Source organism: Sesamum indicum, linkage group LG9 (genome assembly GCF_026168435.1).
Source record: "Sesamum indicum cultivar Baizhima isolate 11 linkage group LG9, ASM2616843v1, whole genome shotgun sequence".
Classification (NCBI taxonomy): domain Eukaryota; kingdom Viridiplantae; phylum Streptophyta; class Magnoliopsida; order Lamiales; family Pedaliaceae; genus Sesamum; species Sesamum indicum.
In genome coordinates, this window is record NC_142665.1 from 1,241,583 (window position 1) to 1,255,681 (window position 14,099).

Below are 14,099 nucleotides of genomic sequence, written 5' to 3' on the forward strand. Positions count from 1 at the left end.
CTTCGATTCCAATATATCCATAGTCTGACTGTCCTATCTATTCAGGAATGTATTTTTCAGTCTGCCAAGCAAGTTCGGCCAAAATCTTTGCAATTACTTTGCTAACCATCTCTTCAACGCCGCAAACGTGCGTCCCTTAATTTAAGGAATGAAGAAATATTAATTCCTCTCAAGATTTTATAATGAAGCCGTGTATTTGTTGTTTGTGTAAGATTTTAACGAAAATAAGGTTTTAGAACTAATTAAAATTGTAAATTTGTTGGAGTTGTAGCATACAATGTGGTTATATAAAAAACAATATATAGGACCAAAATTGCAAAAAAGCATATAGAATTTTAATTCTCTATAATTAGGTCCCGTCGACGTCCCTATCGAGCTAAGCTAGAAGTTGCATTACATATAGAATTTTAATTCTCCATAATTATTTTAAACAACTTAGTAATTGTAACAATTTCTTTTTTCAGAATATCATGAAAATTACTCATTGAATGTACCCAAAGAACTAAGAATTATATATAAATATTTTGTAATGATCATAATAACATTGACAGTTGAATTATATTGTAAACCCTCTACAATATTATTTGAGTGCATAGTTGACAACTCCTGGAAAATGAGTGTTTATAAAATACTCTTCCCATTGAATGCATTTTGGATCGAAGCCAAACATGTCCACACTTGAACTGTATTCTCTTGTTGTCATTCGCAAATTTTCTGTGTTAGCATCATCGAAGCTGTAAAAATTCAAATTCTTGTGTCTGAATAATCGAGCATAACTTTGTATATAAAAAAGGAAAAAAGAAAAGAAAACTTAAGAATTCTTCAAGAATACAAAGTAAGAAGAATACATAAAGCAAGTAGAAGTAGAACATACGTTCCCAAGAAAAGCGAGAAGGGCTTGTAGAGTTCTACAAGTCGTAGACGATAGTTGACAGCTCGGCTTGAATTCGTGTATGATCTTTCAAATTTGTGGCAAAAGATCAAGTTCAACAACTTTAATATCTGAAGTATATTTGCAATTTAATTATTACACAAACAAATAGAGCTTATATATAATTGAGTTAGTAACAATATACATTGTATAAAATGATAATATATGTAGAGTGAACTGATCACCTTCAAAAATGGCAAATAGCGGATCTTAATGTGTCGGTGAAAGCTAGTCATGGAGCTCACTAGTTTTAGTTCAGCCCCCATCCTGATAGGTTTCCCTCTATTATCAAGAAATGGCTTCTTGCGTAAATATTGATGCATGATAGATCGGACATCCCCCACATATATGGGATTTCTTTTGGATGAACCAACGTGATAAATTATAAAATTGGGGGAAGGTTGATTGTTTGAATGTCTTGCAATTGCTGCAAACATAGCATTCACAACCATATCTCCTGGTATCTATGCAAAATTTGACAACATCATGGTAATTACTAAACATGTGTTTCACGATCAATATAAGATTAATTCCGTAAAAAAAAAAAAAAGAAAAGAAAGAAACAATGTATTTCTTAACTTACCATATCAATTATGGATTGTGGATCGGCTAAGAAGACAGTCAAGTCTCTTTTTCCGTAAGCAACAAAAATTGCGTCAAGGGTTCTATTACAGCAAAAGTAGTTAGTAAGATTCACTGGAGATTGTATTTCTTGTAATCTTAAACAAAACCACCTACTTATATGAGAAATATTTTTTTTATCACGGTTAAATTGTAACAAATGTTAAATATGGCAAGCGTGTGATATACAGTTTAGGAAGAGTGTTCTGTGTTTGATTTGGTTTGGTAGTATCTTATTTGGGTAAGAATTTTCAATAATTTGACATCTCAATTCAATATAAAACACACTAAATCATAACATTTTCTCATTTTTACACGAAAACTATATTAAATTAAAAATACATATTTTACATTAAAAATTGAAAATAGAAAATAAAAACATAAACAAACAGCTATTCGTACCTTAAGCCTTCAATCCAATCGGGAAATGGTTCTTTGTAAGTACTTGTTATAATAGTTGGACGTAGTATAATGAGCTTATAATCCTTTCCCTTCATCTCCTCCAAAATCATCATTTCCCCCATTGCCTTTGTAAATGCATAAGTGTTTGGCCATCCATGCAACTTAGCTCTAAGATTAATAGACTTCTTTCATTAGTTAATTTATCTATCATTCATATATATATATATATATATATATATATATATATATATATCGTAATTGAAGTTCGCACATATTATGGTATAGTCATATTTTCGTTTTGAACTTCACATTACCCAAAAAATATCATAAAAACATGTGTGACTTATTTTTAATGAGACTATATAAATACTATATATGTGCATGTATGTGCGAGGACATATATGCACATATATATAAATATATTACCAACAAAAGAGAACATTAGCGATAAAAAAAAAAAAGAATTAAATAATAATTGTAATATTGTCACTATATTGTGTTTCGAGTATTGTAATTTATTGTCACTAATTATCCATATTGATAATTTCATACACAATTATTGTTACCAATAATTATATAATGACAAGATCAAAATCATTATTACTTGATATTTGATTACTAATAATAAATTTTGCTGTGGTTTTTTAAAAAATTGGATGCATGTGTAAGTATATTTAATTAACCTTTCGATACCCAAGTCCTTCATAGCAGAAGTGATTTGTTTCGGGGTGGAATTTAGTGTGTGAAGTTGTCTCAATCTTTCCTCAACAATCTTCTTCTCCCTGTTAATGTCCAAATATGGGATTTCAGCTCCTGGAAGTGTCTGCCCCATATGAAATGCCACCTCTGGTATGACTCCAGCTCGCGTGCCGTGCACATAAGCTATATTAGACATTTCAAAAGTGTAAATTAATGGACTAAATCTGGAAATTGAAGAAGTTGATAATTAACCTGTGGAAACGTGGAGAAGCATCTTTAGTTTACAACACTTTGTTGCAAAGTGTTGGACATGCATGCCTCCCAATGCATTGACGCCTAATGCTACATCATATCTACGTACAAAAATCGAACTTACACTGTCATCCCATAAGAAATGATCATGAATTTCTCCCAAATCTTGTCTATTAAACAACTCCATCACAATACTTGTCATAAACACGCATATGTACCTTTCATCGAATCTGGTAGTTGCAGCTGAGTTGACAATAATATCCACGTCCCGCCATATCTCCTCTCTTACTCTCGACTCTATTATCCCCAAGTTCTCCAAAGAAACGTCGCCTGAAATTGGGACGACTTTTTCCAACAATCCTCCTGCACCATTTGAATCGAATTCCTCCTTAACAACTCGGAACAACTCTACACTCATAACCTGCAAATAAAAACCAGTTCCACATTTGAAAAAATAGCATGCGCCAATTAGTAAAATATATGTGTTCTAGCTATACGTACCTCATCATGTAATCTTTGCTCAACAGATTTCTCAGGTGTTGCTCTAATTAAAACAAATATTTTCTTGACTTTGGGTTGAATCCGCAGTATCTTCTCTAGAAAAACTGCATCCATTATTACAAAGCAAAAATAAAAATATTAAGCATTGGATATTCAAAAACCTAACCAAACAGGGTATTAATAAAAAATCAACATAACGCTTTGCAAGAAAGCCCGTGACGCCAGAGATGAAAACTGTCTTGTTCTCAAAATATTGCACAATCTCCATGGTGACAAAACAAGTGCAGATGACTTGGTATGGATTTCAGTTCAACGTATTTTGTGGAAGACATGCCAGTTTCCCTAGCATATTTATACAAGTAGCTACATGAAATATTAGCATAGACACCCCTCAAGTTTACTTTAATTATAAAAAGAGCTCATGCACCTAATAAATTGATTTGACTACTCATCCATTGACCCTTTTTTTTTTTTTTTTTTTTTTGGCAAAAACCACCTAGAGGTGGGGAGAGCTTTTCGGAGTCCCAATCCTTCTATATTAAAACACAAAAAATAGTTACAGCGGGGAGAGCTATTTTCCTAGAATTTCTAGTAAAACCATAAGTAAGGAGTACTACTCCCTTACAAATAGAGCAACAATAAACAAAGAGTACTACTCCCTTACAACAAAAGACCCGAACAGGTGTCGTATAAATATTATGACAAGTCAAAAAGGTTTTTATTATCCCACCACGTCGTGGATCGCACAGCACCTACACATAAATCTGTACAAAAAGGCCAAGCCAGAGTGTGTGTATTGTTCCAAAAGGATAAATGATGAACATAAGTATTAATGTGGAGATCATGTTTATATGGCTGGCAGCCTTTGTACCTGTGAAAGGGGTCATAAGACCTGCAAAAGATATAACAGCAAACAACTAGATAAAGGAGATCTCCTTAGACCTTTTACATACGTACTATGATTATGAAATTAATATTAAAAATGCATGTATTATCATGTTTATTCATAAAATGAAAGAAATTATTACTTGTAATAATTTAGGTGTGCCTACTTTTCCAAGTAATAACATTATAAATTAATTATCACTAGTTAAAAATACTAACTAATATTTTGCTTTGCAGCATTATAAGACAAAAGAATGTGTTTTAAATTGTAATTATGCATGTATTAATTAATAATTGTCCATAGCGACAATTAAATTTATTAAGTTTGTGAAAATATTTTTTGACGAAATGGAAACTTTTAGATCATTTAGTGCACTTTAAAAATTATGCATTCTCATAAAACTTACTTTTTCTTTTCAATTCCGAAATAAATTAATTTTATTTACTGTACAAGAATTGAGAATTAATTAATTATATCCTTTTCAGCCTATGTCTAATGAAATTAACCATTTTCCACAGAAACTTGACTAAACGTGCTATTTATTTTTTCTAAATTATTATCCTCAATATATAATACCGAAATAACTAAAACCTAATATCATAAAATATTACCGCAAAATATCCAATTCAGCCAATAATTATATTATAGAAAGTGGCAATACGATCCAATATTATGTGATCTTTTACCTGTTCATATATATAAAACTTATAAAACAAGATTAAACAGTACAATTCCATTATAGACTTGAACCGGTGTAGCTAACTGACGTACGTTCAATCGTCACATTCACATTCAATTATATATATACTAGTTATCGTCGCACACAATTCCCACAAATATATAAGAAGAACTTTGATATGAGATGATAAAAAAAAAATTATAATTATAACTTATAATAAATATGGAGAAGTAAGGTGAGAGAAAAATGTGGAATATTGATAGTTAAGATGGAAAAAAAAATATAATGAGATTATTAAAAAAATATTAAAATTATTAATTTGACCAAATAATTTTGAAAAAAATAAAATAAAGAATAAATTTGAGTATAAAAAAATAATACGACCAAAAAAATTCTTTTATAATAATATAGCTACCACAAATTCTACAGTAGAAAATGGTAATCACTTAAACAGAAACAAAAACAATAGCATGTGGGCTCATTTAATTGAGAACTCCAACAAATTTGGCCATCCAGAGTGTGCCTCTGCATCTCCTTTCTATTCAGGGATATCAATCTTGATAAGTTTTTAGTCTGCCAACTAAGTTCACCCAAAACCTTTGCAATTACTTTGTTCCATCCCTTTTAACGCCCCAAACTTGCATCACTTAATTTGGTTAAATTTATGACCAAACATTAATTCTTCTCAAGATTTTATAACGAAGCCGTGTTCGTCTTGTTTACGTAAGAAGTTTGTCGGAATTAGGGTTTAGAATTAACTACCTAAAATCTTTAAATTTTCGGCAAGTTATAGATAACAATATGAAGAGTTCAAAAACAATGAAACTAAAATCACAAAAAGAAACTATTTATGGAATAAAATGCAAATTTTCCATTTTAACTCTAGTAAGAATAATGAACAATAAGTAGAATAGCCTGAAAATTGAGTGACACATTAGCTTGTCCACATCCCAGTCCGGCTGAGCTAAAAGTTGAATATATAAAATTTTAATTCTCCATAATTGATTTTAAACATCTTAGTAAAATATAACAATTTTTTTTCGGATATCTCGAAAATCATATAATACTCATTGAATGAGCCCAAACTTTTGAGAGTCATATATAAATGTTTAGAAATATTCATAATAATATTGATAGTTGAATTGCATTGAAAACGCTCCACAATATTATTTGAGTATATAGTTGTCAACTCCTAAAAAATAAGTGTTAATAAGATATTCTTCCCATTGGATGCATTTTGGATCGAAGCCAAACATGTCCACATTCGAAATCTCTTGTTGTCATTCGCAAACCTTTTGTGTTAGCATTATTGAAGCTGTAAAAATTCAAAATTTTTTGTTCGAATAATCAAGCGATAATTTTGAATTTTAAACAAAAGAAAACTCAAGAATTCTTCGACAAGTACAAATCAAGAAGAATAAATAAGGCAAGTAGAAGTAGAACATACATTCCTTGGAGAAGCGTGTAGGGCTTGTAGTTGAGAGCTTGGCTTGAATTCGTGTATGGCTTTTGAATTGGTTGCAAAATGTCATGTTCAAACAACTTCAATATCTGAAATATATGTGCAATTTAGTTAGGATAAATTATATTTTGTCATCTGAACTATGCTTGTTTTATACTTTGACATCTAAACTTTTTTTTTATGTCAACTTACCATCTCAACTTTGTCAAATTTGTACTTTGCCATATATCATCATTTTTTTTAATTTTTCTTTCGTAAAAACATCACATGTTGTGCATATGTGGAAAAATATACATCACACAACCTTTAAATATCACATGTGCTTTGCATGTGATGTTTTTTCTACACAAGACTTGATGAAAAAACAGTTATAAATGGCAAAATACAAAATTTTATAAAGTTGAGACGTTAAGTTGACACAAAATAAAGTTTAGGTGCCAAAATGTAAAAATGGTTATAGTTCAGATGATAAAATTTAATTAACTCATTTAGTTATTATACAAACACGTATAGTTTATTTATTTATTTATAATTGAGTTAGTTATAATATATATTGTAAAAATGATAACTAATATATGGAGAGTGAACTGATCACCTTAAAAAATGGCAAGTAGTGAATCTTAATGTGTCTGTGAAAACTAAATATGGAGCTCAGAAATTTTAGTTCTACCCACACCTTGATAGGCTTTTCCCTCTATCATCAAGAAATGACTTTTTGCGTAAATATCGATACCCGAAATATTGGATATTGTACACGTATATGGATGAACCAACGTGATAAATTACAAAACCAAGAGAAGGTTGATCGGTCGAATGTCTTTGCCTAAACAAGGAGTTAAATGTACCCTTGCCCATTTATTAAAATATCAAAAATCTCAACAATATCCGTACACAAATTAAAAAACTTTTAACAAAAAGTACTTTTTCCCTTACATTCCAAAAACATGGTAATTAGCGCACCACGCATAACTATTTAAGTGCATGCTTAACAATTCCTGGAAAATGAGTGATCAGAAAGTATTCTTCCCATTGAATGCATTTTGGATCAAATCCAAACATGTCTGCATTTGAATTGTACTCTCGTGTTGTAATTCGCAAGCCTTCAGTATTAGTATCATCAAAGCTGTAACATATCAAAATTTTGTCATTAGAAAATGATCCGTAACTTAAATATTAATTTTCATTGTTATTACATCTACATCCCCTGATCAATGGTCTATTTACATAAATCATTCATGTCTTTTGTGTAATTACAAAAATCACTCCTAACTTTTAAAAAGTGTGGTGATTTGTATAAATACTGTTGATATTTTTTATATATGTGAATAATTTTTCACAAAACAGAGATAATTTGTGTAAATAAATCATAGGTTAGGGAATGTATATATAATTATCCCTATTTTATAACAAAAATTAACCTAAAGAATATCTCAAGAACACAAATTAAGAAGAATAAATTAATAAATAGGGTAAGGAGAACATACATTCCTTGGAAGAGCGTGTACGGCTTGTAGAGTTCCACTAATCGCATAAGATAGTCGAGAGCTTGTCTTGAATTGGTGTATGATGTTTTGAATTTGTCGCAAAATATCACATTCAACAGCTTCAATATCTGAAATATATGTGTACGTAATTAAATAATATATAACATATAAGTCTATCAAGTAAGATTTCGACAATTTTTTTATTTAATATTTCAAAATTATCCCTCATAAATTTGTGCCTGTAATTTTATTATTTTTCTGACCAAAATGCCATTTAATATTAATATCGCATAAGGCATTTTGATTCAAGAAATTGATCAAATTGTAGTAAAAAAGTTATAAAGTATATTTTTAAAATACCATATGTTAAATTCGCCAGGACTTTATGGGTAGATTTATATGTAAGGTGGAATGAACCTCATGGAGGGTAATTAATTATTTTAAATAAAAAAAATATGAATGTAATTTACCCTAATATGTATTGCAGAGAATTATAATACATATGAAGTGAACCGACCTTCAAATATGGCAAATAATGGATTTCAATGTATTTGTGAAAGCTATTCATGGAGCTCAAAAATTGTAGTTCAGCCCCCGCCTTGATAGGCTTCCCTCTATTATCATGCAATGGCTTCTTACGCAAATATTGATACACTAGAGATTGGAGATGGTGCGCGTTTATGGGATTTCTTCTGGATGAACCAACATGATAAATCACAAAATCGGGAGAAACTTCATCATTTGAGTGTCTTGCAATTGCTGCAACCATAGCATTCACTACCATATCTCCTGGTATCTGTAAATTTTCAAGAAATATCATGATAATTATGTCTTTCTTATTTTTTTCTTTCTTAGAAATAATAATTACAATATTTTAAAAAATTAAGAACAATACAACAACTGTAAAATAAATTACAATAAATTCAAACGAAGTGAGACAAATACTCATAATAAGACAAACACCCATATACTTGAGTTGAACTCATAATCTTAAATTTAATTATGGGATTGTGAACTTATTTATGGGACTACACGACAATTATATATTTCGTCTTTATACAATTTATTCCACAAGAATGGGGGAAGAAAGAAAAGAAAGAGTATGCTTCTCAATTAACTTACCATATCAAGTATGGATTGTGGATCGACTACGAAGAAACTCAATTTTCCTTTCCCATAGGCAGCAAAAAGTGCATCAAGGGTTCTGTTACAGCACAATTAACCAGTAAGATTCAAAGATAGTGTCTCTTGACAATTGAAGAAAAATATACACTTATGTCATTTGACTTGAGTAAATATATTTTTTTATTATGGTTAATTAATTATCATTGTTAGTAAAAAAAATTATGATAAGTACTAATTAAACACAGTTGCATAATGATTATTAGTTATTATTTCATAAAGCGGGGCCAAAATATTTGTCATATTCAAAAATCATGACAAATATATTGGCTATAATTGAAATCATGACGAACTAGCATAGTCAAACACTTAAAGTTTTCGCATCAATTTCATTGAACAGTAGTAAAGATTATTGATGTGACATGTTTTTAAGTCGTAGTCATTTATAATATAGTGAATAATCCTTCATTTTTTATACATACCTTAATCCTTTATTGCGAGAGGTATACGTACCTTAATCCTTCAATCCAGCCGGGAAATGGTTCTTTGTAAGTAGTTGTTATAATAGTTGGACGTAGTATAATGAGCTTATAATCCTTTCTCTTCATCTCCTCCAAAATCATCATTTCCCCCATTGCCTTTGTAAATGCATAAGTGTTTGGCCATCCATGCAACTTAGCTCTGAAACGTTAATTAATACACCTTCAATTTCATTAATTAATATAGATATAAGTACCTAAAATCAAGGAGATTTATAATATACGCACAAGTTATAATCATGGAATGAAAAAGAAAAATCCCATTCATGTATATTTATGTGTGTATATATATAACCTGTCAATGCCCATCTCCTTCATAACCCAAGTGACTTCTTTTTGGGTAGCATTTAGTGCTTGGAGTTCTCTTAGCTTTTTCTCAACAATCTTCGTCTCCATGTTAATATCCAAATAAGATATTTTAGCTCCGGGAAGCGTTTCTCCCATATGAATGGGCTGCTCCAGTATGAGTCCATCCCTCATCCCATGAATATAAGCTGTATGTATATGAAAAATTAGTTTAAATAATTGTAATTAATGGCCTAATTAAATCTGGAAATTGATAACCTAACCTGTGGAAACGTGGAGAAGCATCTCTAGTTTACAACATTTTGCTGCAAAGTGTTGGACATGCATGCCTCCCATTGCATTTATACCTAATGCTACATCATATCTACGTACAAAGTTCCTCAAGAATCAAACTTACACTTCCATCCCATACTATATTTCCAAGTGTTGCATGCCTATTAAACAACTACTCCGCCACAATACTTGTCATAAACATGCATATGTACCTTTCATCGAATTTGGTTGTTGCAGCTGAGTTGACAATAATATCCACATCCCGCCATATCTCCTCTCTTACTCTCGACTCTATTATCCCTAAGTTCTCCAAAGAAACGTCACCTGGAATTGGGACGACTTTTTCCAAAAGTCCAGCATTTGAATCCAAGTCCTTCTTAACAATTCGGAACAACTCGACACTCAGAACCTGCAAAGTATGCCATCTACAGTAGTCTATTGCATTTTACTTATTACGCTCTATGTTAACTAGTAAAATATATGTGTTGTATACGCACCTCATCATGTAATCTTTGCTCAACAGATTTCTCAGATGTTGCTCTAATCAAAAGAAATATTTTCTTGACTTTGGGTTGAATGCGTAGTATCTTCTCTAGAAAAACTGCATCCACATGGCAAAGCAAAAATATATAAAGAATGCATTATATATTAAAAAATCCAACCAAACAAGTTGCAAGTATTCGTAAAAAGAAAGAGAGAGAGAGAAGAGAACGCTTTGCAAGAAAGCCTGTGACGCCAGAAATGAAAACTGTCTTGTCCTCAAAATATTGCGCGATCTCCATGGCCACAAATTAACAAGTGCAGATGAATTGGAATGGATTTTAATTCAAGTTTATTATAGAAGACATGCTAGTTTTCCTAGCATATTTATAGATCCAGCTACATAACTTATTTGCATAGACATCCCTCAACTTTACTTTAATTATAAAATAGCTCATGCAACTATTACTTATAAATATACCTTCCCCAACAAGCCAACAACCACGTACCAGACGTTTTAAATGGTTTAGCACTTTAGCCATCAAAAGATAACACCCCTAGAAGACATGCTAGTTTTCCTAGCATATTTATCGATCCAGCTACATAACTTATTTGCATAGACATCCCTCAACTTTACTTTAATTATAAAATAGCTCATGCAACTATTACTTATAAATATACCTTCCCCAACAAGCCAACAACCACGTACCAGACGTTTTAAATGGTTTAGCCATCAAAAGATAACATGAGAAATTTCAAGTTCAATGACTCTGCCCCTTAGTATGAAACTATTGTTCTAACCAGAGGATTAAACTTTATGGGAAAACGCATTTTTCATCCAGTAATTGCATGGGAGTTTAGTTTACTATAATTTTAATTTTACAATTAAGAACAATACTTTATTAAAAAAATAGCAAATTTGGTTCTTTTTTTTTCGAAAATTGCCAATTTCGGCAGAAAAAGGCACATGTTTGGTACTTGGCAACCCTCTTTTTGCGACGAAAGTGGCATTTTTTGTGTAGCAAGCTTCTTTTTTAATATTATTATCATCCATTGCAAAATTAAAATTTAAGTGAACCAAAAGTGCACTCTCGCCAAAGTTATACATACACCAGAAGAAATATTACTTTTGCTAATGTTAATTATAATACGGTTAAAAGTGAAAGAGCGACAAATACTAATTAACTATCATGGTAAAAAGTTAGTCTTTTTTTTTATAAGTAAAATCAAAACATTAGTCACATATGAATATATATATAGCAAATGTTTTGACTATAGTTAAAATCATGATAAATATTAATTATCATGGTAAAAAGTTAATTATTGAATTTTTTTAAATTGTGGTAGAAAGTATTTTCTATTATAATTTTTAAGCCGTTGTCATTTATAATGTAGCGAATAATTTATATATCTTAGAGTAACAGGACGAAAAATAATTTTTTTTCAATTTTATATAGTTAACTTGGCTCAAAATTTAATTCTAAATTAATATCATGTTCTATTAGTTATGGTATGAAGTAGGAGGAAGGAGAGGAAGCTGGAGCAGAGAGATGCGTAACCGGCGGCCACAAGGCGACAAGGGCGGAAACTATGGAGATATGGAGCAATAGGGTGGGGTAGTGCGCCACGACGAACTTCACTTCCTATTACTCTGATGAATAACTAGGCTGGCAAGTGGCAACCCTTTATTATTGTTTCTTAAGAGTAAAGTAAAAATTCAGAAATTGCAAGAGAAATTTGAGTGATATTCTTACATCAAGATCAAATCTTACGTTAAAGAGCATGTTGTCTGCTGTGTCTGTGTCTGTGTCAGTGTCAGTTAAAATACCTTGATTAATTTATATCTAAAAAATCAAAATAGTATTTTAGACACTTTTGTACTTGGATTATTTTGATAAATCCTGCTACTCGTTGAAAAAGTTACAACTCCATCTATATCTTCAATGTCGTATATAACAACCAAATAAAACCTAATATCATTAAATATTAACGTTAATATGATAGCAACAACCTATACACACATGAATGCAGTATTATTATCAAATTCGAAAAAATCGAACTTCGACAGGTGGGTTTCCTTATTTATACAAGAAAAAATGTAAGCAATCCTCCTGTGATATTGCAAATTATCCACTTATTAAAAAAATATAATTTACCTTGTTGTGTTTTCGAAAATACAACAATTTATCTCCCTATGTTTTTTAAAATAAAACAATTTACCTCCTTAGACAAAGAGGTAAGTTATTTTATTTTAAAAAATATAGGAAATAAATTGCTAATTGTTCTTGATAGAAAGGTAATATATACATTTATAATAACATGAGAGGATAAATTGCTATTCACCCCATTTATATTATGTCACCAACTCTAAAGCAAAATAACCTCAACATTTAAATAAAACAAAAGTAACAACATGTGGATGATTTAAATGTTCATTCAAGACTCAACAAGATTTGACTATATATACCTATAGTTGTTCGAATCAGGACCTTCATCACTTCAACTATCTATCTGCCTCGTAAATTCCTGAATATCCATCAAAAGTAATTTGACGGGATATAATATACTTTTCATCTCAAAAATTATGTGATTCTCATTAATAGTCTCATAAATTATAAAATCTCACTTTTAGATTTTTAATATTTTCATCAGATTTCATTAGTATTTTGACATTTCAACCACTTTTAATCACGTGCTTAATACTTAAAATCTCGTTAGTTACTAGATTCTTATTAATGATTCCATAAATTACAAAAAAATTCACTTGTCAAATTTCGTTAGTATTTTGAATAGTGTCCACGTGCTTAGCACGTGTCTTTTCCTTCAAAATACTAATGAATCTGACAGAAAGACTAAAAGTGATAATTTTTGTATCTTATTGAACTATTAATGAGAATCTGGTAACTAATGAAATTATAAGTATTAAGCATGCGATCGAAAGTGGTTGAAATGTCAAAATAATATGATCAAAATGAAGATGATTATTGGTGAGTTTCTAAAGACTCGCTGCTAATTTCTCCAGCTATATGCCACAATCCCTTTCCGATCAGACTTGATCCTAAAATATAAGAAAATTTGTTAACAAGTTCACCCAAAAGTACTCGTGATCACAGTTCATTTTTAACTAGCGGACGAAGTACAGTCGATACATGTGGTGTTGGTGACAGTTAACAGTGAAGAAGACCATGCATATAACTAATGAAACCCACCTTTCTACATTTTGGTGTTCCAGAAATTTGAGACACAACGGAAGTTGGTTTATGTTCCAGACATAAGAAAAGCTGATCTTCATTCTAAAATATAACAATTGAATAAAACCGCTAATATCATCTTAATCTTTTTTATATATTCAAATGAATTTAAAACAGTAAAATAAACGCCATCATTCAATGTAATTAAGTATGTGCAGAATTACGGAAAAATAACATTTGAGCCGGTGTAGCTAACTGGTGTAAATTGATC

General features: G+C 30.6%; 2 protein-coding genes across 4 annotated transcripts; both read right to left on the reverse strand.

The window, feature by feature from the left end:
* Positions 1-509: 509 nt before the first annotated feature.
* On the reverse strand, positions 510-3,720 carry LOC105170227 (fatty acyl-CoA reductase 3). 2 transcript variants are annotated; one of them, XM_088885502.1, is made up of 10 exons: positions 3,605-3,720; positions 3,407-3,510; positions 3,124-3,326; positions 2,906-3,006; positions 2,638-2,836; positions 1,955-2,122; positions 1,515-1,596; positions 1,117-1,395; positions 875-1,002; positions 510-714 (listed from the first exon to the last, which is right to left on the reverse strand). In XM_088885502.1, the coding sequence occupies exons 1-10, from the start codon at positions 3,672-3,674 to the stop codon at positions 573-575; spliced, it is 1,476 nt and encodes a 491-aa protein (XP_088741628.1). In that variant the 5' UTR covers positions 3,675-3,720; the 3' UTR covers positions 510-572. The 2 variants fall into 2 exon arrangements, with proteins under 2 accessions (XP_088741628.1, XP_020552326.2); XM_020696667.2 differs by having other exon boundaries at positions 510-734.
* Positions 3,721-7,251: 3,531 nt separating this feature from the next.
* On the reverse strand, positions 7,252-10,982 carry LOC105170226 (fatty acyl-CoA reductase 1). 2 transcript variants are annotated; one of them, XM_088885504.1, is made up of 10 exons: positions 10,870-10,982; positions 10,655-10,758; positions 10,370-10,566; positions 10,148-10,248; positions 9,874-10,072; positions 9,553-9,720; positions 9,040-9,121; positions 8,516-8,713; positions 7,918-8,045; positions 7,252-7,556 (listed from the first exon to the last, which is right to left on the reverse strand). In XM_088885504.1, exons 1-10 carry the CDS (start codon positions 10,937-10,939, stop codon positions 7,403-7,405), a joined length of 1,401 nt encoding a protein of 466 aa, XP_088741630.1. In that variant the 5' UTR covers positions 10,940-10,982; the 3' UTR covers positions 7,252-7,402. The 2 variants fall into 2 exon arrangements, with proteins under 2 accessions (XP_088741630.1, XP_088741629.1); XM_088885503.1 differs by having other exon boundaries at positions 8,435-8,713.
* Positions 10,983-14,099: the final 3,117 nt, after the last annotated feature.

What these genes read in the sequence shown, in the direction of transcription:
- LOC105170227 (XM_020696667.2), bottom strand. Translation starts at nt 3,674, where the DNA reads ATGGAGATTGTGCAATATTTTGAGAACAAGACAGTTTTCATCTCTGGC. An exon ending in ACTACCAGATTCGATGAAAG is followed by an intron (nt 3,007 to 3,123) that starts GTACATATGCGT and finishes TTTTGTACGTAG; the next exon opens with ATATGATGTAGCATTAGGCG. An exon ending in GATTGGATTGAAGGCTTAAG is followed by an intron (nt 1,597 to 1,954) that starts GTACGAATAGCT and finishes TTGCTGTAATAG; the next exon opens with AACCCTTGACGCAATTTTTG.
- LOC105170226 (XM_088885503.1), bottom strand. Translation starts at nt 10,939, where the DNA reads ATGGAGATCGCGCAATATTTTGAGGACAAGACAGTTTTCATTTCTGGC. An exon ending in GCTTCTCCACGTTTCCACAG is followed by an intron (nt 10,073 to 10,147) that starts GTTAGGTTATCA and finishes ATATACATACAG; the next exon opens with CTTATATTCATGGGATGAGG. An exon ending in AAGGAGATGGGCATTGACAG is followed by an intron (nt 9,721 to 9,873) that starts GTTATATATATA and finishes TTAACGTTTCAG; the next exon opens with AGCTAAGTTGCATGGATGGC.